We start from the raw sequence: 27,527 nt of genomic DNA, 5'->3' as shown, positions 1-27,527 counted from the left end.
CTGGCCTACTCCCATCGCGTACTCAACTACCGAACACCAACTGGGCTCAGGTCCCCGGGAGGCTTCCCTCACAGCTCAGCAACCGCACAAGTCGTCTCGTGGGCCTTGTCCCTCAGGCCTACTCAGGACTGGCCGAAAATAAATCCCCGCCCACATCCTTCCGAATCTCGTCTGCAGTTGGCTCCGGACCTCGCGCCGGCTTTATTGTTGCTAGGCTCGCGGGGAGGGTGCGGTGCTAGGCTGCGCGTGCGCAGCTTGGGGGATGAGGCCTTCCGGTCTTGCGGGAGGACGTGACGTCAGGAGCGGCGGCGGGCGGGCCGAGGCCACCTTCGCGCGGGGAGCGTGGAATACATGGGCCCTGGGATCGCGTCACCAGCCAGCGACTGAACCTTGGCGGTGTGGGCCGAGGCGGGGAAGGCGGCAGCGGCGGCGACAGCTCTGGGGTTTGCGTCTCGGGGTGTGTCGGCCGCCGCTGCTGCTTGGGCTTGGTATGTACAAATGGCTGGTTAGGATCCTCGGCACCATTCTACGTTTCTGCGACCGCTCGGCGCCCCCTGCCCGGGCCCTGCTGAAGAGGCGGCGCTCGAACAGGTGAGGGAGAAGGGGCCGAGCGGCCCGCGTCCCCTCCCCCACGGGCGCGGAGTCCCGGTGACGTCGCCGCGCGGCCGCGGACCCGGGAGAGGAGGGAGCGCGCGTCTCCGCGAGGCCGGCTGTGCGGTGCCCTTCGCGTTCCCGGCGGAGTCCCAGCTGGTTGCATGGTCCTATTTTACTGCTCTTGGGCTGAAAACGAGGGGGACGCTGCGCAGCAGCTCGGTGTTTTGCAGCGCACTCCCCAGGTGTCATCTGCGGACGGCGGAGCGCAGTTGAGGGAAGTGACATTCGGAGCTTTGCCCAGAGTCGCTCTGACTGCAAGCACTGTTCTCCTAGCATCGAGAAACAGCAGCTGTCTTGTTCCAAAACAGCTGTCAAACAGTGTGTGTGTTTGGGGCCGGAAGTGGGAGGGACCTGGTGGTGTGCTTTAGAATTAGTTAATGAAGAAAAAAATATTAGGTACCATCTTCCTTTAAAAAAAAAATCACTAGTGTAAAAGAAATCACTAGTGTTAACTCTAAAATTCAGTTAAAATTAAGGGAGAACTACGAATTGCTCTTGCTTGGCGTCTGCTACCGCGGTTTTCTCATTTTATAGTATCCCCCCGCCTTTGCCTAAGATCTAGAAAATAAAAATGAGAACTAGAAAATAAAATGCCATACACATTCTGTACACCTCTTAATTTTGGGTGATCTCATTTCTTTTCTTTTGTTGTCTTTATTTTGTGCTGCTAGGCCAGCTGCCACCTTACCACTGAGCCACACCCCCAACCTAATTCTTTCCCCTTTTCTCTTCTTTCCTCTCTTCCCTTCCTTTCTCTCCCCTCTCCTTCCTCTTTCTTCCTCTTTCTTTATTTTTTGAGAGCAGGACTTACTAAGTTGCCCACGTTCAAGCACTCTTTCCATCTTGGCCTCCCAAGTAGCTGTGACTACAGGACCTGGCTGATTTCGTTTTATAAACCTTAGGGTCAAGGGAGATAGGCCAAAAGAAGACAAAATGACTAATACCTCAGTCTCGGGTGTAGATCACTGATGACTCTGACTGTTGACCAAATTGTAGTATGCATTCTGGAGACACTCGGTTGATTCTTCTGTCTTTCAGTAAGGATCATTTGAGAACATGTTATAAAGTCCTAAACTGATGCTTAATGTACATACATGATGGCCCTGTGCAGGGCCTGGTGCATGATAACCCCTTGGTACATGTTTATTGTTCATTCATTCTCTTTAACTCCCCCCCAACTCGAGACTGAACCCAGGGCCTTGGCATTGAGCTACATCCCAGCCTTTAAAAACATTTTCTTTTTTTCATTTTGACACAGGGTCGTGCTAAGTCATTAAATTGTCCAGGCTGGGCTTGAACTTTTGATCCTCATTCCTCAGCCTCGCAGAGTGCTGGGATCACAGACCTACGCAACCCGCCCTGTTCCTTATTCTCTTTTTGGTGTTAATTCTAGTCAGAGGAACGAGGCTTTGTCGATCAAGCTCCCGTTCTCTACTATAGGTGCTCCTATCCTACTTCTAAAATAGCTCTTATTGCTTGGGGCTGTAGCTCAGTGGCAGGGCTCTTGCCTTACAATGTATGAGGCCCCCAGTTAGAATGCAGCACTGCAATAAAATAAAATAACCTTTTATGTAAGCCAATTTTCAGTCAAAATTAAGCCAGGAAGTCTTGATGGAGTGTATAAATTTATAATCCAGCTGGGCATGATGGCACAAGCCTGTAATCCCAGCATGCAGGAAGCTGAGGCAAGAGGATTTTGGGTTTGATACCCACCTGAGCAGCATACCAAGCTCCAGGCTAGTCTGGGCAACACAGCAAGACCTTATCTCAAAAAACAAAAGCAGGTTAAAGTAACAGTCTCTCTTGTTATCTCATTCTATCCATTTTTTGTAAATATGATTAATCTTGGGGATTCAGAGGAGTGATTAAAGGCATACCCTTTGCCTTTAATCTTCTTTACACAGGGGTCTAAAAATTTTCCTGGATCCCAAATTCTTTATCAGTAAAATAGTCCCATGATTACAATGCAGTTAAAGATAACACCTTTTTCTAGCTAAGAATTGTCTTCATGCTGCTTACATTGTTACCTGAAGTGAAAGATGACTTTCTCTGGAGATCATCTTTCGGAAGGAAATTGTTTAGTTTTGTTATTTGAACTTTAACTAGGTTACAGATTATTATGTGGTAAGGATTTTGGGGTCTCTCTCAGATAGTTGAAACCCTAGTGTTAAATCCTCAGATACTAAAGGCTTACATAGAATAGCATTTATTCTCTGAAAACATCTCTTGGATCATGTTTTATAATGTAGTGAATAGAAAAGAGTTATGCTGGATGATGTGAATAGGGAGTTCTGTTTGTTTTGAGGCAGGAGATTGAACCCAGGACATTGTATATGCTAAGCACACATTCTACAACTGAGTTATGTAACAGCCTTGAATACTTAAGTTTATTTATAGAAATGGATGTATGTACATATTATAAACATGTGTACTTATTCTCCTCTCTTTTCAGCTCCGTGTTCTCCACAGTGGACACTGATGAAATACCAGCTAAAAGACCAAGATTAGGTACTAAATATAAATTTTTAAAATTAGTTTGTTAAAAGAAAAATATGTGTGGAATGAAATCAACAGGGAAAAAGTATATGGAGTGACAAGTCTCTTTCCTATCTCTTCCTCCTCCTTTATCATTCCCAGAGGTAATCACTGTTCCTGGGGATAAAGAAGGCTTTGTATTGAGTATGCATCTTAAAGTTCTAAATCCTGCTATAAAGAAAAGGTGCTTTTTTAATTTGAGGAGGAAACATTGTACAATCTGCTCCAAACTGAGTGATCAATTTCAGATGGCTGAGTGAACCAATCTTAATTTATGGTCATAGACCTTTTACTTACCTATAACTGAAGAGTTGGAAGTGAAAAAAACCAGATTAAAGGGAAAAGGACACAGTAGAATACTGTATTTCTCTTTCTTAGCAGTGACTAGGAATTTGTGTCTACTCCAGTTGTGATAGTTGAGGGTGGACCTATGTTAATATTTCATTTAAATCCAGTGAGTACTTACTGAGCATGTCTCGATGCTAAACGGTGTGTTAGGTTCTGTAAGAAATACAAAGTTGGGTAGAACAGGGTCTCAGTATGTAAGGGCCTTCTGTGATTGTATGGTAATGAGTATGAGATAAGCACAAATAATAAGGACACGCAGGAACTAAGAAAGGCATAGTAGCAATGTAATTTAAAACTGAGAATCTCAGTAACTTTTTTTTTTTTGAGACAGAGTCACAGTGTAGTTCAGGCTGTCCTTGAGCTCACTATGTAGCCCGGGCTGGCCTCAAACTCAGCAATCCTCCTGCCTCAGCTTCCCGAGTGCTGGGACTGCAGGCATGTGCCACAACGCCTGCCTGTTAAGATTTTTCTGAAAGGCAAACTGTAGAAGGGAATCTAATAAGCCAAGGAGAAAGTGGTGGATAACAAATAGAATACTTGTTAGTGAGTTTGTATAAGTCTATAATGGAGCTAACCAGTAGAATCTCCTGTGTTAATGGCCAACAAACATTTGAAATGTGGTTAATTTGAATTTTTTATTTTAATTAATTGAAATAAAATTAGTAGGTAACCACATATGGCTTCCAGCTACTCTGTTGGGCAGTACAGCTCTTAGTTGCTTTTGAGAGGGAAAAAATGCTAGAGTAAAAGGAAAAAAAGAGGATATCAGAGGAGCAGACTCATGATTTTACAGGTGAAAGGAATTTTAAGAGAGCAACTTAGTCTGGTCTCAGGTCATCCATTCTCATTGCACAGATGAGGCAGGCCTGCCTTCCTTCCCTTTTAAAAAAAATCAGCGAGATCTTTTGACATAATCTCAAGGCTCACCCAGTTTTAAACAAAATTTGCAGGGAAAGAAAATATTACACTACTTTTTGTGGTCAGTGTTTACCATGCCATCAGGAGCGCTTCTCACCCTCTGCGCTGCATGACGGCTGTGGGTTAGGCATCAGCACAGCAGAATAAAATGATATCCCTCAGCATTGCTACCGGGATAATTTGGAGTTCTTTCTAATTCCCAAAACAGAAAGCAGTTTATTTGCAGGCTTTGGTACTTTTAACTTTTATCAAGGAGAAAATTATTTCAAGCTGTATTCTGCTTTACCTGGCCTTTACATTGTCCCATTTGGTTAAGATATTCGCACATCTTTCTGAGAAGTATTTATTTTATGTGTTCTAGAGCTCTTACTGCTTAAAGCCATCATTTTGGGTAATTTTTCTGTGAAGCAATAACTAGTGCATTAGAACACCCTTAATTATGATATAGAAGAAAATTATAGAAAATGTGGATGTGTAGGAAGTGAGAAAAAGGTAGTATTGTAAGAGGAGGAAGTGGGAACATACTGAAATCTACCCTTCCTCCTTGTTTACTTACTTGTTTTGTAATCTCTGTTCTTGGTGGTAGGAAGAGGTGAATCTGAGATCTAGCATATCCAGTCCAGTGGAGAGGTAGCCGTTTTATCGTAGATGGCTAAGAGCTGTGTATATATTTTATACTCCACCTAGCAGGATATAAAAGGGCTTAGTAAATAGTTATTAAAGGCAACTCTATTCTTACCTGCCTGAGAAATAAGGACAAAGCAGTAAGGAGATGACAGAGCTTCCTTACTTCTGAAATACCCACTGTACGTGTTCCTTGTTTAATTATACCCTCTTCTCTGGTAAAAACGTGTTTTGTATATTCTGGGATACTCACTGCTTAAGAGCTGCCATCGCAGCTCTTCTGATTCATTGTGAATCAGTTTGTCATTTGCTAAGGTGATGGTCTCATGTTTTTGTAGCATCTCAGATATTTATTAAAAAAACAAAAATCACAGGATTGGAATTCTAGTTACTCAGTTTTATAAAAATATTTTGGTAGAGACTTTTTGATTTCAGTGTTTGAAATACATCTTTTAATAAAAATTAAGGGAGGTTCTTTCCAAGATATAATCTTTTTTTCCACTAGAAGTTGATTATTTATAGTTTATTGGCACTTTCTAGATTGCTTTCTTCACCGAGTGAAAAGCCATCTCTACAATGCTGCCAGCTTTTTTGGATTCCCATTCCAGCTGACCAGGAAGCCCATGGTGACTTCTGCTTGTAATGGGACACGGAATGTGGCCCCTTCAGGAGAGGTCAGTGAGGTGGGGCTCCACTGGGGAGACTGATCGTTTTTGTTTTATTTGGTGCTAGGAATTGAACTCGGGACCTTGTGCATACTCAGCAGGAGTTCTGTCACTGACTTACACCCCACCTCAAAGGCTGCTGATCTTTGTACTTTAAATGAGTAAAGTTAAAATTTAGAAATATTTTCTTTGGGGGAATGAATATATAAAATGAATTATTTCCAGAAATGTTCATGTCTTTATTACTGCTATAAAGGTCAAAAAATTAAAGGATAAAATTTAAGCATTTAAAAAGTATTTTTAAAGAATATTGGCCGGGCGTAGTGGTGCACGCCTATAATTCCAGCACTTGGGAGGCTGAAGCAGGAGGATCACTTTGAGTTTGAGGCCAGCCTGGGCTACATAGCAAGTTCAAAGATAGCCTGAACTGCCTAGCGAATCCTGTCTCAAAAAACAAAATCAAAGCAAAGCCAAAAAAAAGGATATTATCACTTCTGATTTTCTTAACTATACTTACAGATCCTGAAATTGTCTTTTTTTTACATCATTTTATGAGTCTTGGCAAATTAAACCTTTGAGCTTGACCAGGGATTTAGCTCAGTGGTTTCGCCACCTGCTCCACAAGCTCAAGGACCCAAGTTCAATCCCCAGTACCAAAAAAAAAAAAAAAAGAAAAGAAAACCTTTGAGCATGATGATATCACTTCTTTGAGCTAAAAAAGTAGTAGTGATCTAGTAGTGATCCTTTTAAATGATGAACTTATTTCAGTTGTAAAATTTGGATGCTACAGAGGTGATTCTGTTTGATTTTAAGGTATTTTCGAACTCTTCATCTTGTGAACTGACAGGTTCTGGATCCAGGAACAACATGCTGAAACTGGGTGAGGTGGTCAAAAATATTTTTGCTTCTTTGTATTTCCTTCTGTCCATTTTCCCAAGTTTTGAGAATATGAAAGGAAAACACTGAGTTAGATTGGGATGAAAATAAAGACATATTTTCTCTACCATGCTAAAAAGCAGATACAGGTTGAGTAAGTATCATTATCTGAAGTGCTTGGGACCAGAAGTGTTTCAGGTTTTGGAGTTTTTAGGTTTTGGAATATTTGCATGGACTTTACCGGTTAAGCATTCCTGACCCAAAAATCCAAAATCTGCGGTCAGAAATTTTTTGAGCATCAATAATTAGATTTTCAGATGAAGATCTCCACTTGGACCTTTCCTTTAGAATTATTGTCTATGAATTTACTGTTGTGTTTCCTGTTTGCTTCTTAGCATCCTTAATGTTACTTAGATCAAGCCTCAGTCATTTGAAAAAGTATTTCCCGAGAGCTTACTCTGTGCCAGGCACTGTGCTAAGTTATTATCAGTAATAACCAAATAATGAAAGGTGTCCTTGCCTTTGAGCAGTTCATCATCTGTTTGGTGAGCAATGTTAGGCTCCCACTTCCTGCCCTTGTATGGATTAAGGAGTTTTCCATATCATCATTAGATCCTGCAGTGAAATTAAATTGTTGTATAGATGATACAGAATGATATGTTGGGGAAAAGTAGAGAGAAGCCAGAGATCTGAGATAGTGGTGGTATCTGCTATATAGTGAGGCTTGTAAAGTTCTAGTGGAAGGCAAAGAAGGTAGGAGGAGAACTTAGCTGTGTATTAGCTTTCTCTTGCTAGGACAAAATACCTGACACCCACAATTTAAGGAGCAGAGGTTTATTTTTGGCTCACAGTTTCAGAGGGTACAGTCAGTCCATGGTCGGCTGGCTCTGAGACAGAAATGGCATGACAGAAGGGCCTGGTGGAGGAAAGCTGCCCAACTCATAGCTGCCAGGAAGCAGAGAGAGAAGAGCCAGAGCCAGAAATGTACCCTTCAAAGGCTTCCCCAGTGAACCACCTCCTCCATCTGGGCCCCACTGCATAACATAATGCTCCTGCACATTCACCGGGGAGCTCATCAGTGTATTACTCCACTGATGAGTACAGCACCCCTGTGATCCAGCCACTTTCCAGATGCTCATCTCTGAACACAGACTTTTAGTGAACATTTTACATCTAAACCATAACATGATATTAGAAAAGTTACGGGCTCAAAAGTCAAAAGTGTAAGAAGCTAAGAAAATGATGTATACCTTAGAGTTACGTTTCTCAAATTCTGTTGGTAGAGCATCTCTGGTGCAGAGAAGACCGAGGGAGAGTAAACACCTGTCTGAGGAGCTAGTTCTAAAGCGTTTGGAACAAAGATGATACTTGAATTCTTTTACAATAGACCCTTGACTTACGAACTCCACTCGTTTGAAAGGGCTGGTTGTAACTTAGGTTGGTCAGTGGAAGGCTCAGGCTCCTCTACACAGCCTTCAAAGTCTCTCTCCTGTATACAGGCAAATCTCAGTGTCCTTAGAGAGACACTGGCCCAGGATTTCTCAATTAACCCCACACAGGAAAGGATGCTGTAATGTTCCTTCCAGAACTCTAAGGGTTAAATCTGTTATCTGAGACCACCTGCAAGTACAAGAGGCCGGCATTTGGGTCATAACTCAAGACTTTGGTCATAATTTAGAACTAAAATTCCAGTTGTAACCCAAGCTGTTCATATGTCATGCCGGTTGTAACTTGAGGGCCCACTGTATTTCATTTTTGAAGGTTGATCCAAGTTGATACAAGTTGAATTTGATCTCTTCATATTGTTTGAATATTAATTTATTGTTGTTATTATCATTTGTTATGGTGCTAGGGATCAGACCCAGGGTCTAATGCATGCCAGGCACAGGCTCTACCACTGAGCTACAACCCAGCCCATGTTAGTGCTTCTCATTAATGTTTTACCTCATGTATGTCAGATTCCTGTTCTGTCTATTCGTAGAATTTTTAAAAACAAGATATAAACTGGTCACAGTTGTTTTGACCTAATGCAAGCTGTTCACAAAGGTTTTTTTCTTTCTTTCTTTTACAATTGCAAATGCATTCTTAAGGTAATAAATCTCCTAATGGAATAAGTGACTATCCAAAGATCAGAGTGATGGTAACGCGAGATCAGCCACGGAGAGTCCTGCCTTCCTTTGGGTAAGTGTCAGATTCTGCCTTTCTGTAAGCAGACCATCAGCACTTCTCAAGTGCTTACTCCTGTCACACATTCTCACTTTTGTCCTACTATGGACTCTGAGGTTTGGGACTCGCCCAATGTCACACAGCTAGTTAGAGACTTGAGTTTTTTCTTTTTTTTTTTCCTGAGACAGGCTCACTACGTAGCCCAGGCTGGCCTGGAACTCTCGGCAATCCTCCTGCCTCAGGCTCCTGTGTGCTAGGACTACAGGCGTGCACCACTGTGCCTGGCAGTTGAACTTTTTCTGCTGTGTAATATGCCCATTGCCTGATGTGATTTGAGGACCTTTAAAAAGAATTGCTACTTTTTAAAGTTTTTAAAAGAATATAACATGTATACAGAAAAGTATAGAAATCATAAGTGTAATGTGATACATTTTTATATACTGATCATCATACCCATCAGTTCTTTTTTTTTTTCAGTACTAGGGATTGAGCTCTGGGTCTTAATATTGAGCTATAACCTCAGACATTTTTCTTTTTTGAGAGACAGAGTCTCATTGAGTCACTAAGTTGCCCTGGCTGGGCTTGGGATCCTTCTACCTCAGCCTCTCAGAGTGGTGGGATTACAGGAATACACCACCTCGCTTGGCTTGTTATTTTACTACTAATTTTTTTCCCTCCTCTTTCTGTATTCACACTTCTAGTATCCTGTTGTTTAGATGTTAGACTTTTTGAATTGATCTAATTTTCCTGTGTATTTTTGTTCACTAGTACATATTGAACATAATAGCAAGTTTTATTTTGGTAATTTGTACGAGGATGTAACATGCTTTGATCATTTCTACCTCCTCTCACCCCTTTTGGCCTTTCATTCCCTTTCTCCTGTTTGCTTCCTCTTCCCTAATAGTCTCCCTCCTCCTTTTATTCATCTGTCACTGTTCTTTGATGTTTTGAGACAGGGTCTTGCGAATGGAGTCCAGGCTGGCCTTGAGCTCTTGATCCTGCCAAGTGCTGGGATTGCAGTGGACCTGTGCCATCACAGCCAGCTTTCTCTGTTTCTGTCAGTTTTGTTTACATTTTTGTCTTTTTTTTTTTTTTGTAGGTTTCACATATGAGAGAAAATGTGTAATTTTTGTCTGACTTATTTCCCTTAACATCTCAGTCTCTGGTTCCATCCATTTTCCTGCAGATGACGTGATTTCACCTGTGACTAATGATACTCCATTGTGTACACCACATTTTCTGTATCCATCATCTGTGGATGGGAACCCAGGCTGACTCCATAGCTTAGCTCTTGTGAGTTGGGCTGCAGTAAATACGGGTATGCAAGTATCTCGGTACCATGCAGACTTGAATTCTCTCGGAAATATACCTAGGAGTGGTAGAGCTGGGTCAAATCACAGGTCTATTTCTAGTTTTTTGAGGATCCTCCATATTGATTTCCATAGTGACTGTACTGATTGACATTACCACCAATAGTGTATAAGGGTTTCTTTTTCCCTACATCCTTGCCAACATACATTCATTCATTTATTCATTCATTTCCAGCACTGGGGATAGAGGGATAGAACCCAGCAATGTTCTACCACTGAGCCACATTCCTAGCCCTTGTTGTTTTTTTTATTTAGAGACAGGGTCTCACTAACTGCCCAGGGTAGCCTTTAAATTGAGGTTCTCCTGCCTCAGTCTCCTGAGTAGTTAGGATTACAGGTGTGTACCACTGTGCCTGGCTGACCTGTGATTAGTTAGAAGGCTTGGAGTATATTGTTTAATTTCTAACTATTTGGAACATTCCAGATATCTCTTACTGATTACTAATTTAATTCTTTTATGGTCAGAGAATACTTTGTGTGATTTTAATTCTTTTAAGTTCGTTAACATTTTTTTTTGGACCTAGAATACGGCCTCTTTGGATGATTTTCTATGCATCCTTAAAAAGAGCATATATTTTGCTATCAGATCGGGTATTCTGTAAATGTCCAGTCAAGTTAGCTTACATGTTTACAGGTTTTACTCATTTTCTCTCTGCTTTTTTATTGATTGATGAGCAAAGAGTAAGTATTGACATTTTCTACATAATTTGGTTTAATCTGTTTTTCCTATTTGTCACTTTTTTACCCTGTTTTTTGGTTTGTTTTTGGTTTGGTTTGGTGATACGGGGGTTGACCCAGGAGCCTTTACACTGAGCTACATCCCCAACCCGCTTTTTAATTTTTATTTATAAGACAGGGTCTTTCTAAGCCAGATTTGCCCAGCCTGGCCTTGCATTTGCAGTCTTCCTCCCTTGGCCTCCCACAGTGCTTGGGTTAATAGGCATGTACCGTCATGCCCAGCTGTTTTCTCTTCATGTATTTCGAAGTTCTGTTAGATAGATAATCTTGATCCAATTTCATTTGGTGTTTTGGAGACAGGGTTTTGCTGTGTAGTTCAGGCTGGACTTGCACCCACTGTGTAACCCAGGTTGGCCTCAAACTTGTGGTGATCCTTCTTCCTCAGCCTCCTGAGTGCTGGGATTACAGGGTGCACCACCATACCTGGCCCTTGACCTAGTTTTACTAGTTGTTACTTTGCTGTAATTATTTTAGTCATTCTCTGTCATGTATACATAATTTTTTTCTGAATAATTTGAGAGTATGTCTTTGACTCTTATACCTTTAATTCTAAATATTTGAGCCTATTTCTTAAGAACTAATTTACTTCCAGGCATGGTGGCACATATCTGTAATCCCAGTTTCTTGGGAAGGTGATGGAGGAGGGTCGTAAATTTCATCCCAGCTGGGTGACTTGCAAAGACCCTGTCTCAGAATTGAAAAATGTTGACAAAAGGCTGGGGATGTCATTCAAGGAGACCATTTGCCTCGAAAGCCCAAAGCCCTGGGCTCAATCCCCACCCACCCCACCCTTAACAGAAAATAAAATAATTGATTTACACAATCATGGATTGGAAAAATCAGAAAGTCAGTATAGCATTCTTATGTAATCTACACATCTCATTTAAATTTTTCCATTGTAGCCTTTCTTCCCACTGTGGACCAGGTTCTGGTACAAGTTACACACTGCATTTAGTTTTCCCATCTCGTTGATCTTTAATCTGAAACACCTCCTTGGTCTTTGTCATTGATGACACTAATACTGTAATTTTGTCTGATGTTTACTCAGGACCTGCCTCATATTTTTCAGTATTTTTGTAGAGAGAAGTGCCACCTGATGGCGTGTGCCCTTTTCAGAGTGTCACGTGAGTCAGGGAGGGAGATATGTTTGTTCTGTTGTTGGTTGCGGCAGGAGAGGTGGAGAGACAAACTCTGTCATCAGTTTCAGTGCCTTGGCACTAGGGAGTGGGGAAGTTCCATTCCTTTGGTTCTTTAGCATTTATTAATTTTACCTTTTTTTTAATATCAAGGACAATGTATCAGTTTAGGACTGGTCAGTCTTTACACCTAATACTAATCCTCTTTTTTTTTTTTTTTGAGACAAAGTCTCACTACGTAGTTCAGGCTGACCTCGAACTTGCAGCAGTCCTCCTGCCTCAGCCTCCTGAGTGCTGAGATTACAAGTGTGCAGCATCACATTTTTTTTTTGAAGCAGTGCTGGGAATTGATCCCAGGGCTTCAGGCATGCTAAGCCCACAGTTCTACCACTGAACTAGCCCCCCCTTGCATTTCTTTTTCTCTTTAGACAGGGTCTCACTATGTTGCACAGGTTGCCCTTGAACTCTTTGACTCAAGATCCCTCCTGCCGCAGCCTCCCGAGTAGCTAAGATTCAGGCACACACCACTGTGCCCAGTATAGCATTTATTAATTTAGCATTCAGTGGTGGCTCATGATGTAGATCTGGTACCAAGATAGAGTGATGAAAGATGTAACCTCTCTTTTCATAGATTAAAGTTCAATGTGGGATATAGACATAAATAATCTCACCAGTAATTAATTCCTGTGTTGCCCAGTGACTAAAGGAATAGTCCTGGAGGGTGATGGCAATAAGCAGGTGAACCCGGGGCTGATGTTGGAAAGTGGCCGCGAGGGAGAGGGCTTTGGTGTGGCTGCACATGGCCGTGCTGCAGTGGGACGCTGGGGAGATCCCACTTTGACGGATGCCCCTGTGGGACACAGCAGGTGTGGTCACAGCAGTCTCAGAGTGACTAGGAGCGTGAGGGTCGGTACTTGAAGCGCTTTGACGGTACGTTCTTTTTCTTCTTTTCTCAGTTTTTCTTTGAACTCAGAAGGCTATAATAGAAGACCAAGTGGCCGTCGCCATAGCAAAGGCACTGCAGAGAGTTCCTCCCTGTGGAGACCTCAGGAGCAGGCTGTCACCGAGATGGTTTCTGAAGAGGGTGGCAAGGGGCTGAGGCGTCCCCACTGTACTGTGGAGGAAGTAAGTCTTTTTAGGTTGATTTCTTTAAAAAAATCTCCACATGGCACTTTGGGGAATGAATACTATGTGACTATGGTACAAGATTCCGAAGGTACAGAGGGTGTGCTGTGGCTGAGTTTCCAGTGTCCCTTCCACACCTGGCCTCTGCTACCCTGTTTGCCTCAGCACGTGGCCCTGTTCACTACACATGCGCTCCTGGAGAGTGTGCACACATACGTCCTCAGTAGTGATTTTCACTATAAAGAAGGAGGAAGAACCCTATTAGGAAGAAATGAGATTCGGGGTTGCTTTTGGGTACCTAAATTATTCTGAATTGTTTCTTTTATAAACGTTAGTAACAGTGACTCAGTAGGGGACGTAGATGGTGTGTGTCTTTGCTTTTTCCTTCCCCTTTCAGAGCACTTACCATGATGAAGAGACAACCTTCACTTCTCTCTTGAAGACTTCAGTTATTCCAGGAAAATTTAGAATTATTTTGAATCTGATATTCCACAGGGCCATCAGCTATTTTAATTTGCTAGATGGTTGTCTGAGACACTTGTGTAGTTATCACAGAATTATGTATTTGGGTTCCAGGTTCTGTGCTAGTTGCCCACGATTCAAACTTGAATAAAATGTGTTGCCTGCCCTCTGGGAGTTTTGACATAAATAATTATAATTCAGAAAAAAGGGAGAGAGAGAGAGAGGAAAGGCCCAGAGCCCTGGAAGAGATTTATAAGAGGAGCCATTAAAGATAAAGATGTCAGGGGGTTAGGTGAGGAATCAGAAGGGAGTGAGCATGTGTCCATGGGCTATGCACAGAGCACACATTCTAGGGAGGATTTGACTAATTGTGATGTAATAGAGGAAAGAGCCCGAGTCCCATTTCAGGATCGGATAAATACACGTCACTGACCAAGATCCCCTGCCCTATGTGTCTAGGGGGAAGATGATGACTTCAGTTTTGGACATTGTTTAAAGTACCTGTGAGACACGCAAGAAGACTTCTCCTGTAGACTCTTGGACATAGGTGATGGGAGATTTGAGAAGAAGGCAGGATTAGAGACACATTTCGGAAGTTTTTATATATTGATGTTTAAATGAAGGGAGCTAATGAGATTTTTCAGGGAAAGAATGTAGCGTGAAAAGAGATTTGGGAAAACATCAGAATTTATGGTAAACAGAAGGAATAATCTGCAGTGAAGACTGAGAAGAAAATAGAAGTTTGTTGTCCAGGAAGGCAAGGCAAGGTCAGCTGGGAGAGGTGCTGAAGGGAGGTCACATGCTCTAAAGGCTAGGAAAGTGCCCTCGGATTTGGCCATTGAAGGTCACTGCTGATTTTGGAAACTGAAATTGTGATTATGCAAGTGGAGTATTTCTGTTCTTTTCTTGTGTGCTTTATCCACTTTTCTCCATCCCAGTTGTGTCAGAAACTCAGGCGCCATGCGGATCTAGCAGAGTAAGATAAGTGAAGAGGGGTGGAGAGAGAGCACATGACCACCACACAGCTCCACACTGGTCGTCACTTTTTCAAAAGAGGCCAGAATTTGGGTTTCAGTTTTTGTTTTGTAATTTGTAAAATCGGAAGTTAATTCAAGAAAAACTAAAAACACCATGCTGGCACTTGAAACCCATCTGTAGATTGCATTTGACCTGTTGATCTCTGATTGTGGTTTAATTTTAGGCTTAATGTGCTAGTATTTACCCAACATGCTTTCGTTTACTCAGGGTGTTCAAAAAGAAGAACGAGAGAGGTATCAGAGGTTATTAGAGCGACTTAAAGAAGGTGGTCACGGAAGCTCTGTCCCTCCTGTAACTTCACACCATCACAGGTAAAAATGAGCTCATAAGAGAAGTGCTTTTTCAGTATCTTTTTCTTTATCCTTGGAGAGGGGTTATTAAGAAGGGCTTATTGAAGAAAAGGCTATCACTGAGCAAAGGTGGTGGTGCACACCTGCAATCTCAGCACCTGGGAGACTGGGGGGAATACTGCAAGTTTGAGCCCAGCCTGGGCAGTTTGGTGACGTAGAGTAAAAAAAGAAGAGGGCTGGGAATGTAGTTCAGTGCAGTGGCCTTGGGTTCAGTCTGAAGCACCACAAACAAGAAAAAAAACAAGGCAAACACAGAGAGGCAGCCCGCAGACTGCCTGGATAGTGCATCTAGTACTGTACTACTTAGAGCCAGGGGCTGACAGAGCAGTGCTTCTCTCTTTTGAGAGGATAGCACTCAGTTATCGAGGGTGGCCTTGAACTCACAACTCTCACCTCAGCCTCCTGCGTAGCTGGGGTTACTGGCATGTGCCACTGTGCCTGGCTCCAAAACAGGCTTTTCTTTTCTGTCCAAGTGAACTCTTAATGAAGTTCTGATCTGGAAAAGTGGATCACTAGTTGGAGCAGGGCTCCTAGGGTGCAAAGTTTTCTAGCCCTCCAACACACACTTTCCACCCATGATCCCTGTCTCTCATTCTCTTTCTTCCGTTTCTTCTCTCCTGCCTATCTCCATTCTTTCCTCTCCCTTTCTTTCCTTCTTTCTTTCTCTCCTTCGCCTCCCTACAGTCTCTGGTTTTTTTCTTTCCTTGTGCTCAACCCCCATCCCAAGATAGACACACAGAGTCCTTTAAAGACGTTAGTGAATGCCTCTCAGCACTCTTGGAAACCCTCTCTTAGAGACAGAGTCCTGTTGCTTGTTAATTAACTGATGATGTGTGCAACTAGATGAGAGCGGTAGGTGGGCCTTGTCTTTGCCTGTGGAAAGGGTGCAAGTGTGTGAGCTCAGGATTCGGGTGCACTTGGTAGTTCTAACAAGCGATGTGCAATACACAGAGACCCCACCAGTTATGTAATAGCAAGGTGAAGGTGAGGAGTCACAAGACTCTGTAGCTTATTGAATACAGAAAAAACAAATGTTTGGGCATTTTAATTTTGGTTGTGTGTGCTAATGAACTAGAGTTTGTCATATTGTCAAAAATCTTCAAATTATCTTGCTTTTAATATTCCTGCTTTTAGTGCATTATTATAGAATCCATTTAAGCTTAATAGTTTTAAATTGTATTTTATTTATGTATTTATTTATTTATTTAGGGTGCTGGAGATGAAACCCAGGCCATGCACATTCTATGCCATGTGCCCCAACCCTTTTTATCTTTGAATTTGAGTTTTATCACACTGAAATTTTTTAATCAGGGTGGCACTGGGAATAGAGAACTTCCACTTTTAGAATACACTGGAGGTTAGGTAACTGGACTAAATAGTGGAATCCGAGTTAGACTCTGTGTTGCTTCCTTTCCTCTCTGTTAAGGTTCAATGTTACAGAGCTTGTCAGACATAGATCATGAACATTCATGGTAGACTTTCCTTTTGTATTTGACTTTCTCATTTTTTGTGTTCCTAAGTTCTCAAAGAAGTCATGTGGACACTTTAAAGACCAAAGGCTGGGGGGAAGAGCAGAATCACGGAGTCAGAGCAACTCAGTTTGTTCCGAAACAGTGTGAGTCCCAGACCTAGCCCTCTCTTAACTTCTGACCCTGGTCCATGTTAGAACACACCTCTGCCAGGCTGAAATCAGTGCTTGAGAAATACAGTGAGTAGAGGCCGGGGGGTTTAGCTCAGCGGTTCCACCACCTGCTGCACAAGCACAACCACCCGAGTTTGATCCCCGATACCAAAAAAAAAAAGAAACCTAAATGTGCCTCTTGGTAATTATTCCTAGGCAACTACTGTATGTAATAATGTGTTTTGTGCACCTGAAATGCATTTATGTTCCTTAGGTTGTCTTTCTTGTATTTCTCCACTAACTGCCCACTGAATGACACTAAATGGTCGCTTACCAAATAAGCTGATACTAGTTTATGCTAAAGATGATATTTAACGTACAAAGAGATTTATGCATTTTAAGGTTTGTAAGGAGGTTCGTATCTTTGGAATTCCCATCAGCATTTTGGTGTAAAATAAATGTCGTACTTTGAAAACTGTAAGTTGAGATTGATTAGTGAACAGTTTTTTCTTTGCCATCCTCACAGATAGAGCCTTTGAAACAAGGGGACCTCTCTGTCCAGTGAGAAGTGAAAAAAGGTACGTGGTTCGGTTCGTCCTTAAGTTTTCATTGTATTTTCTCGCTCTTTATGGTATATTTGTGAATAACTGGGTCCGAGGAGCTGGGAGCTCTCTTCAGCCCTGGTGCTGCTCAGCATACACGAGTGCACGGTAGTTCCTGACTCGGGGTCCAGCCCTTTTTGGGCAGCTCACGCTCATCTCCTGAGGTCAGGGCTCCGAGAAGTGCGTGGGTGTTTCTCGGGGCAAGGGGCCGCTCCGAGGACCACTGTGTCGGAGTCAGGATCAGCACAGGAGCTCTGCATGCCTTAGGGCTGTCAGCTATGGCCCAGAGGCCAAATCCGGTCTGCCTGTTTATTGGAATGCTGTTGTGCTCATTGATTTACATACTGTGTCTGTGGCCACCTTTAATGTTCAGGACCGGCCCAGATTCATATGTCTCACTGCTGGGCAGCTCTGACTTAATTTTTTTACTAGTACAAAGACTGATGAACTTTTAGCTCCATTTGCACCTGCAGTGGCACAAGCCATCCAGTGGGACAGTTGAGCATGGACCACTGGTGCTGCAAGCTGGAGGGACCATGCTAGACTGCAGCGGTGGGGCAGAGAAGTTCTGACTGCGGCTGAAGTTTTACTGTCTTCTCCGCTTCAGAAAGATGTGCTGACCACTGGTTTTGAGAATTATATAAACTCACGGCTTTTTTTGTTTAGAAATTAATCTTATTTCTAAAACTAGTCAAATAGATATCAGATGAAAATCGTCCAGCAGAAGTCTCTTCTCAATATTTTTCCTCAGGTGTTCAAAGGGGAAAATTTCTGATACAGAGAAGATGATTGGAATCAGACTTGAAAATGAAGGTGTAAGTAGAAACTAGTTAAAATTTACACCTACTCTCTCACCAGATACATTTTGGTGTGCATGAAAAATAAGAAAACATGATATACGTTACTTTGATTTCTAATTCCGTTTTCTTTGCAAAAGCAGCAAGCTTAAAAGATGCACACATTTTGTTTTCCTTCTATGTAGCTGAATTTCCCGTCCCCAGTAGCCCTGCCATGTATGGAAGACCGCTGTGATGCTGTAACAGCATTCATATCTGTTGCGTGACTTCCTTTGGAAAATTGTTTAAAAATCATCTCTAGGAAAGATATGATATGTTCAGGACTTTGTTTTCAGAGTTTCATATATTAGGTTTCATGCTTACTTGAAAACACTAGCAATCTAATGCTTTATTGGATTTTACATTAAGTAGTGAAACAAGTGTCCAGTGATCTCCATATCAGCACTAACAGTTTTAATAATGGCAAAGTGTTTGGGCAAACATTCAGTATCTGGAATTGAAGTACAGTCCTACCTTAAATGCAACTTAAAAGTTATAGATTATTCACATTTTAGGTACATAGAACTGCAGAAGTATAGGGGTCTGCTTTAAGTTTGGTTAAATTTGTGTTTTCTGATTGTACTTCTTAAGAGTTAGTCTTCAATCCAGTATGTTGGTGCACACTTGTCATCCCAGCTGTTTGGAAGGCTAAGGCAGGAGGATTAAAAGTTCAAGGCCAGCCTGGGCACTTAGCAAGACCCTGTCTTAAAATAAAAATGGGCTGGAGATGTAGCTCAGTGTTAGAGTGCTTGCCCAGCATGCTCAAGGCCCCAGTTCAGTCTTCAGTACTGGAAGAACAAAAAAAAGAACCTTCCAAAGGCTGAGTCAAGTCTTGAGTCATAAGTTTTAGAGCTCTTCTCTAATGGTCCCCATTTCCATTGATTCAGAGTGGATTCACTTATTATTAATTATTTTATCACATGTATAGCACAAGCTAAAATGATGGACCTGTAGTCCCAGCAACTTAGGAAGCTGAGATGGGAGAATCACTTGAGCTCAGAAGTTAGAGACCAGCTTCTTTTAAAAAATAAATAAAAATAAACTAAAAGGAGAGAACTAAAGCTGAGAGAGGACAGACAGCATGGGAACATTTTAAAACCCGACTCAGGGACTCGTCCTACTCAGTGTTTACTGAACCTAAAGAGGGCACCTGGCGCTGGCTGGGACAAGAGTGTGGTGTGCTGTCTTCAAACTACTGTGATTAGCCAGGAATGTAGCTCAGTGGTGCTGCCGCCTGCCTCACAAGCGCAAGGTCCCAAGTGTGATCCCCGGTCCCAAAAAAACTACTGTGATTCAAGTCCACGACTCTTATTTCTAAACACATTTCTCAATTTTATTTTTTAAATCTTTATTTGTCAGTGCTGGGCTTAAACCTAGGGTCTCGTGCATGCTAGGCAAGCACTGCACCAGAGCTACACCCCAGCCCTGAATTTCCTAATTCCAACATGGCTTTCCTGGTAGATGACATATTAATAGTTACGGAGGCTCTGGTAGGGCAGGGGCTTAGCAGAGTTTCTGGGGTGTGCGGAATTTTCATTGAACTGAGTAGCAATCACATAGGTGCTCATTTTCCAAAAAGTGAGGGGTGTACGAATGTTGTTGTTATTGTTTTTTTTAGACAGTTTTGCAGTGTAGCCCAGGCTGGCCTCAAACTCACAGTGATCCTCCTGCCTTAGCCTTCCAAGGGCTGGGATTACAGCGGTGCACCACCATGCCCGGCCTACTATGTTAATGTTTTGGGAGCCCCCGCCCCTATGTTTCCCCATTTATTATAAAGGATATTAGGAAGAATGTAAATGAACAGCCAGATGGAAGGGAGATGCAGAGGCCAGGATGGGAGACATGGCAGAAAGCGTCCTGTCCTCTAAGGGCAGCCACCCCTGGGTGATTCCACTTGTTGAGCAACCTGAAAGCTCCCCAAACCCAACCTGTGGGCTTTTGTGGAGGCCTTGTTATGTAGGCATGATTAAATTAAAAAGATGAAATAGACTGCATTTATGTAGTGTGAGGGTAGCAGTAGTTTAACCTCAGTGATGGGGTTTATAGGTCATAGTTTTTGCTGTTCTAAACATTTCAAAATGTCTTTTAACCACATTAATTTTAAATGGGATAGAAGAACTGAAAATAACTTTTCTTACCACTTCCAGAGAAAGTGGTGAGTGTTCTGTTTCAGTTTTTGTTTTTTGAGACAGTCTTGCTATGTAGTTCAAGGTGGCCATGAACTCACTGTATAGCTCAGTCTGGCTTCAAATTTGCTGTGATCTTGCCTCGGCCTCCTGAGTTTGGGATTACAGGGGTGTGTTTCCACACCCGGCCTTTTTAGTGGTTTGTAATTGAGGTACCCTGTGAGGCCTTACTTACAGGTTTTTTTATTCTTCCTTGCTAGGCCAAGCAGATATGATAAATCTACTTGTTTGGAAGATTTGCTAATTGTCTTTTCTTTCAAGATTATGATACTGTCTTACAGCTCATGTGTAGTGTATGTAATATGTGCAAGTATCAAACATGGCAATAGAATATAGAAACTTTTTGCTCAGAGGAGGGGACACCAGCTGGAGCCCGATCTATCGGAAGAAGTGTCAGCCCGACTCCGCCTGGGCAGCGGAAGCAATGGCTTTCTCAGAAGGAAAATGTCAATACTTGAGGCAAAGGAAAAGAATTTCTCGGGCAAAGAGAGGGACAGAAGAGCAGATGACCTCCTTGAACTGACAGAGGTATGGTTCCTTGTATTGGTCGGAATAAAAGACATAGTTAAATAACTTCAGTTACTCCAAGTTTGTCCAGATGAGGCATGAATGTGTGAAAATAAAGCTGAGGCTCCAGGTCTGCTCACTTTGGCTGTCTTGGTCATCAGTGATCTATGAAGGTCCCTAACAGAGGAGTATAATGGATTCTTCGTAGGCTCCTTTTCTGCATTCAAACATATTGAGTTATGTAGTATGGTATTGAGAATGAGTGCATTGCACGTTTTTTTTAAATGAATGAGTAGTCTTCTAAAACATCACTTTCATTGATTATTGTATTTGAAAGTAATAAGGGTTATAGAAAACAAGGAAATGAAAGTAGCTAAAATTCTCATTTTAAAGGTGATCGTACACCTTGTCCCTCCTCCACTGTTGACTTGGTATGTGGTGTTCTATTTGTTGTGTCTGTTTTGAACACTTCCTGTATGTTGGGCACAGAGGTGGAGAGAAATAGATTAGCAATTGTGTGCAATGGAGAGAAGAATTATAAAAATATTAGGATGAGATTCATTTTGATTGGGTTTACAGATTCAGTTTTGTAGGTTAGATATGCATTTATCTGCATACTTCTTTAGAATAAAGAAGCCAGATGCTCAACAGAGAGGTCGCCGTTAGTAGGATTGCTTTGTTAAGTTGGGACATTTTTATGTAATTTGATAGGTCTCGGAAAGTATATTTTTCTCCAAGTCAAAATACTGTTGACGTGAAAGGCTTTCTTCTTTTTGGTCCTGGGGAATGAACTCGGATCCTTCTGCTTTCGAGGCAGGCAGCAGAACCACTGAGCTAAATCCCCGGCCCCCTAGGCTTTCTTCTGTCTCAGACACACTGACAGTGGTTCTGTGTTAAAGTAGAGACCTCTGGACTTTCTCATTCAGGACATGGAAAGGGAAATCAGTTACGCCCTGGGCCACGGCCCACAGGATGAGATCCTGAGCAGTGCTTTCAAGTTGCGGATTACTCGAGGAGATATCCAGACCTTAAAGAACTACCACTGGCTGAACGACGAGGTCAGTTGTCTTTTTTCCTGTGACTATCATTAGGTTTAACTATTTACCATCTCCAAAGTGATTTATCACATTCGCATCTCGCTGCCAGGCGACTCTGAACCACGAGTAGAACAGTCATGCTTGTACTGCTGGTGGTTCAAGCCAGCAGAAGGCGTTATACCCAATTATAAGAGGTTGGTAAGATAACTTAATTTTTTTAAAAAACAAAAGCTTCCTGAAACTTGACAAGGTACTGTTTGCTACACCATTTCTGTCTTTTGGCTCTATGTTTATCCATCATTTTATTTATGAGTCTTCAATGACATTTTCAGAAACCCTGGGTATAAATGGAAGGTATTTTATTTGAATGATGTCTTAGTCCATTCCGGCTGCTAGAATCAAATACCACAGCCAAGGCAGGTGATTTATGAACAGTAGAAATTTATCGTTCCCTGTCCTGGGAGCTGGAAAGTCCGAGACAAGGGCACCAGCAGATTCTTCTGCTGAGAGGGCACCGAGTCCTCACAGGAGGCAGAGGGCAGCTGGGACCATGGCTTGGCCCTTGCAGCCTCCTTAGGGCACTGACCCATCCAGAGAGAGGAGCCCTGGAGGCCTGGTCACTGCACCCCAGCAGGGGACTTGGGGGGACACGCATCCAAACCGCAGTAAGCAGTAGCTGTGGAAGGCTGCCGACTGTGTTACTTCGTCCCGTACATATTTAGCTGAAGCTTGTTCTTCATTCTTCTCCACAGTTTTCTGCTTGGTTCTTGCCCAGCTGCTCGCCCTCTGCATTTTCTTCCTTTGCCTTTCCTGCCCCTCCTTCAGCGCCATCACCTAAAAGCATCTTGTTTTAAAAGTAGGATATTTTGTTTCACCTTGTAAACATAACATATTTATTACAGGAAATTTGGAAAATGCAGAAAAGGTAAATTATTGTTTAAAAGTGCTGTAAATATTTGGTGTGTCTCCTTCCAGTTAATATTTTTAAATGGAGGTGTAATTTCTACGTGGTGAGATTCACTTGTAGTTAATCTTCCTGCATATCTTTTGTGTGATACGGTTGCATGAACCATTTCATTATTACAGACTTCTTGTCACTTGGAAGTTTTATTCCTGTTTTTCCTTTTTTCTGGTGATGGTGCTGGCAATTCAACCCAGGGCCCACCCCCTGCCAGCTATACCCTAGCCCGGCATTCTTTCTTAACTCTCGCCCATTTTGCACTGATCCATTTTTTCTGTCTTCTTCCATATTGGGTCCTTTTATTCCCATTTTAAGTTCCTTCTCATCCCTACACATCTCACTTTCTACTTCATACTAACTCAAGTTGAAATTTAATTCTGATGATCTATTCGGCATGTTCCAACTTTTACTCTCAATATTTTACAGGTCATTAATTTTTACATGAATCTTCTAGTGGAAAGAAATAAAAAACAAGGCTACCCAGCCCTTCATGCATTCAGTACTTTCTTCTATCCTAAATTAAAGTCTGGGGGTTACCAAGCCGTAAAAAGATGGACCAAAGGAGTGAATCTCTTTGAACAAGAGCTTATCCTGGTGCCTATCCATCGGAAGGTGCACTGGGGCCTTGTGGTGAGTGGAGGGTTGATGCTGGAGGGACACAGACTGAGGCAAGGCCTGCTCTGGTCTGTCCGGTGCAAGGCCCGGCCTTAGACAACAGCGCGCTCTGCAGAGCATTCTCAGCACTTGAGGCTGCAGGATTTCAGAAGCTAGAAGACCTGGCCTCTGCTTTCGTTTATAACAGAAGAATTTTTTTTCTATTTTATTTAGTTTGTTCATAAGGCTTGTTATAGAAAAATGAAGGTAAAAAGAGAAAGCTGAAATCTCCCACCACACTGAGAGGACCACTAATGTTTTGGTGAAAAAGTTTCTAGACATCATCTAGGAATAGAAATATATTAAACTCACCATCTGTGACTTTTTGTAACTTTTTCTCACACCTAAAAATGTGTCTGAATCCATTTATATTGGGTTCTTTAAAACGTGCTTTTCTTTTTGGAAGTAAAATTGTTACTCCTGTTAATGCTTAAGATCTTTCTGTTTCTGGATGTTGTATTTTCCTACTACAGGTGATGGACCTAAGAAAAAAGTGTCTTAAGTATCTGGATTCTATGGGACAGAAAGGCCACAGGATCTGTGAGATTCTCCTGTAAGTACAGGTGGGGAGGCACGCGCTGTTAGGTAGCCAGGGAGACCCTGGACAGCAGTCTCACCGAACCTGGCTCAGGACTTCATGGGAATCCATCTTTTTGTCTAAAAATAACCTAATATATGATCTCAACTGAGCAGTCCTACTAGGGTCATCATTGAAAACAAGTTCTTGCGTGTGCGTGTGTGTGCGTGAGAGAGAGAGAGAGAGAGAGGCTGACTGGAGATTGAACTCAGGGCCTTTACACTGACCCATATCCCTAGTCCTTTCTCAGTTTTTACATTTTGGAACAGGGTCTTACTAAGTCACCTATTGCCCGGGCTAGGCTTGAACTGTTGATCCTCCTGCCTCAGCCTCCCTGAGTGCTGAGATTACAGGTGTGGACCATTGTGCCCTGTGAAGTATAATTTATCAGAATCCTATGATTTGAGGGCCGGGGATTTAGCTCAGTTTTTCCGGCACCTGCCTCTCAAGTGCAAGGTCCCGAGTTCAATCCCCAGTACCAAAACAAAACAAAAAGAATCCTATGATTTGAATTATATTTCTTTGGGATTGATACATTACAGTAATACCTCGGTTAGTGAATGCTTCTGTTTGTGAACAGAAGCATTCAGCAAATTTTGTTTCTGTTTGTGAACTTCGCATCGGGTGATGAACACACTACCGTGGCCGTCTTCTCCAGAACTGGGAATGAGTTAAGGTCGTGAACCAAGGCACCTCTGTACTCTAGATGTTCTAATGAACTATTAGCTGCAGAGTATTCGTCCTGTAAATTCTGAAGCTGACTCCAGTCTGCTTTCTGTTGATTCTTGGGTTTACCACATAGAACTCAGGTAATTTTGGTTTTGATTTTGATAATACTGGGGATTAAACCCAAGTAGCTCAGACCTACATCCTCAGGCCTTTTCTGGATTTTTTTTGTTGTTTTGTTTTTTGTTCAGGCTGGCCTTGAGCTGTGTAGCCCAAGGTGGCCTCAAACTTGCAGTGATCATCCTGCCTCAGGCTCCTGAGTATGGGGATTACAGGTGTGTGCCACCACACCTGGCCAGCCCTTTTCTCTTTAATTTTGAGTTAGGGTTTTGCTAAGTTGCCCAGGCCAGCCTCAAATTTGTGATCCTTCTCTCTCAGCCTCCCAAGTAGCTGGGATTACAGCTGCATACCACAGTGCCCGCTCCCGAGGGCAGTGTCTAAATGAAGGTGTGGGATTTGTTGGCAGCTCCTGCAGATCCAGTAGTTCCTGTATCTATCAGGTGTGTGTTCCAAGTGGATGCCAAAACCGCAGACACCACGAAGCCCTGTGTGTGCTGTTTGTTCTTCTTACCCTGCGCTGCAAGCACGGGAATACTGAGATTTTTACCTCCAGAGAAAACCAGTCTTCATCCCTGGCAGTGCTGTTGCCTCTATTGAAAGTCTGCTTGCTGGTGTGTGTTGTCGGCTTCCCATCACTGTGACCAAAGACCTGATGCACACAGCTTAGGAGGAGAGGTGCATTTTAGCTCACAGTTCCAGGAGTCTCAGTCCATGGTTGGCTGGCTCCCAGGCAGAGACGGCTTGGCAGAGGAAGGCTGCTCACCTTATCTTAGGTAGCCCGGAAGCAGGGAGAGGCAGGGAGAGAGGCAGACAGAAGGAGGGGCTGGTGGCAAGAATAGAGCTCTCCGGGTACCCGGTACCTCCTTCCTCCAACCAGCCGCACCCCAGTCGCTTGAGAATCAGTTGATAAGGTTAATAGCCCTTGATCCAGTCACTTTCCAAAAGGCCCACATCTGAGCAGATGAGCTTTTCAGGGACATTTTAGAACAAATTAATGCAGGTCCAGCAGAGGCTTACCTCATATGTGGCTAAGAGGCGAACTAGATGTATGAGTACTGAATTTGATAACCTGGAAATGTGGGTAACATTAATCACTTAGCACTTAAATATGTCTCCTAAAAATGAGTAAATTCTGTATAACTGCAATGTTGTTATCACACTTAAGAAAATAACAATATGTAATATATGGTCCATATTCTGATTTTTTGTGTTCTCTTTCATAGCTTTTTTCCCCTGAGTCCAGGAACCAGTCGAGTTCAGAAATGTCTTTGCCAGGCATGGTATCACACACTTCTAATCTCAGAACTCAGAGAGGCTGAGTCAGGAGGATTGCAAAAGTTTGGTTCCAGCCTGGGCAACTTACCAAATTAGTGAGACCCTGTCACAAAATAAAAAATAAGAAGGGCTAGGATTGTAGCTGAGTGCAGAAAAAAGAAAAAAAAAAGGTCTTAATGTTTATTTACTGTCCTTTATTTTAGAACAGACTTCTTACCTTTTTTCATGCCAATGTTTTTTTTTTTTTCTTTTTTTCTTTTTGGTACAGGGAAACAAACTCGGGTCCTTGCACTTCCTCAGCAGGCGGCGAAACCACTGAGCTAAATCCCCAGCCCTGCCTTTTCTTTTTTTTCAAAGAGTCCAGGCCACCTATCTTGTTTCATATCTGTTTTTTCGTTTGTTTGTTTTTGCGGTACCAGGGATCAAACTCCGGACCTTGCACTTGCAGGGCAGGCGGCGAAACCACTGAGCTAAATCCCCAGCCCCTCGTATCTGTTTTGAAGTGAAAAAAAAGTGTAAAATGAACTACTTTTGAACTGAATAAAATGTGTGTTCTTAAATTGTGTATATGGTGGTAGAGAACTAGAGGGAAAACACAGCAAGTTGGCGATGGTGATTACTTCTACAGTGGTTATTTGTAGGGGTCTTTCTTTGGGGTTTCTGTTTGTTTTGCTTTTCCGTGTGGTTTGAGGATTGAACCCAGGGACAGTATCGCAGAGCTACATCCCCAGGCCTTTTTCTTTTGAGACTGGGTTTCGCAAAGTTGCCCAGGCTGGCCTCAAACTTGCAGTCTTGCCTCTGCCTCCAGAGAATTACAGGCCTGTGCCATTCTCCCTGGCTTACAGGGATCTTTGTCTCTTTACCTCACAGTATATGTTGTAATTATTTAAGAAAAGCATGTACAGTTTTTGTTAGTAGAAAAAGGAACCCAAAATTTAAAAAACCAAAAAGCAGTCAGAGTTTTGAAAGCCTGGTAGGTGTAGTTTTTAGAATGGTTAACCGTCAAAGTCTTTTGTAATCATAATGCTTGGTCTCATGGGTATATCCTTTGTTGTTTTCTTTAGTCAGTATTTACAGGACGAAAGCAAGACCAAAAGAAACATCGATCTGAATCTGTTAGAGTGGACCCGCTACAGCATGAAGCCGCACGTAAGTGATGACCGTGTGTATTTGCCGAACTTGGTTGCGTTGTACTGTTTAGACTTAACTACTTCTTCCCTCGCTTCAAGTCTACATGGTTTGTACTTTTGTGGTGCTGGGGATTGAACTCAGGGCCTCATGCATGCTAAGCACACGCGCTGTCTGCCACTGAGCTATATCCCCCCACCCTAAAATATAGCTCTTAGAACCACTTACTTATAAAGCTCCAGCTACTAATTCACCTAAGATGGTTCCTTCTTAGCCTTTATCTTCTTGCTGCAAATATAAATGTTCATTACACTGTTTCAGGAAAACCCAGTCCCAGAATATGAGACTCAGT

General features: G+C 42.5%; 1 protein-coding gene and 1 long non-coding RNA gene across 3 annotated transcripts in view; one reads left to right on the top strand and one right to left on the bottom strand.

The window, feature by feature from the left end:
• Window positions 1-287: 287 nt before the first annotated feature.
• The window catches only part of Senp2 (SUMO specific peptidase 2), a 32,013-nt gene continuing 4,773 nt past the window's right edge, over window positions 288-27,527 (top strand). The window contains exons 1-16 of one of the 2 annotated variants that reach the window (XR_002393891.2): window positions 297-591; window positions 3,107-3,162; window positions 5,620-5,753; window positions 6,558-6,624; window positions 8,711-8,801; window positions 12,987-13,155; window positions 14,863-14,966; window positions 16,526-16,620; window positions 17,153-17,204; window positions 17,980-18,043; window positions 20,602-20,778; window positions 21,684-21,815; window positions 23,182-23,385; window positions 23,883-23,962; window positions 25,091-25,212; window positions 27,112-27,196. Coding sequence is in view for 1 of the 2 variants with exons in the window: in XM_087186732.1 (XP_087042858.1) it covers window positions 491-591; window positions 3,107-3,162; window positions 5,620-5,753; window positions 6,558-6,624; window positions 8,711-8,801; window positions 12,987-13,155; window positions 14,863-14,966; window positions 16,526-16,620; window positions 17,153-17,204; window positions 17,980-18,043; window positions 20,602-20,778; window positions 21,684-21,815; window positions 23,182-23,385; window positions 23,883-23,962; window positions 27,112-27,196 (1,611 nt within the window). In the remaining variant the exon portion in view is untranslated. Of the gene's footprint in view, window positions 592-3,106; window positions 3,163-5,619; window positions 5,754-6,557; window positions 6,625-8,710; window positions 8,802-12,986; window positions 13,156-14,862; window positions 14,967-16,525; window positions 16,621-17,152; window positions 17,205-17,979; window positions 18,044-20,601; window positions 20,779-21,683; window positions 21,816-23,181; window positions 23,386-23,882; window positions 23,963-25,090; window positions 25,213-27,111; window positions 27,197-27,527 lie in introns of both variants that reach the window. The other variant, XM_087186732.1, reaches the window with a different exon arrangement.
• Window positions 3,656-14,119, bottom strand: LOC110348569 (uncharacterized). Its single transcript, XR_015441044.1, has 3 exons — window positions 13,562-14,119; window positions 5,012-5,138; window positions 3,656-3,690 (listed from the first exon to the last, which is right to left on the bottom strand). It is a non-coding gene; the product is annotated as an uncharacterized LOC110348569 (long non-coding RNA).

Source organism: Heterocephalus glaber, unplaced genomic scaffold (assembly GCF_053883595.1).
Source record: "Heterocephalus glaber isolate CG9 unplaced genomic scaffold, H.glaber_assembly_v1.0 deba00001504, whole genome shotgun sequence".
Classification (NCBI taxonomy): Eukaryota; Metazoa; Chordata; class Mammalia; order Rodentia; family Bathyergidae; genus Heterocephalus; species Heterocephalus glaber.
This window is presented reverse-complemented; position numbering and strand designations above follow the sequence as displayed.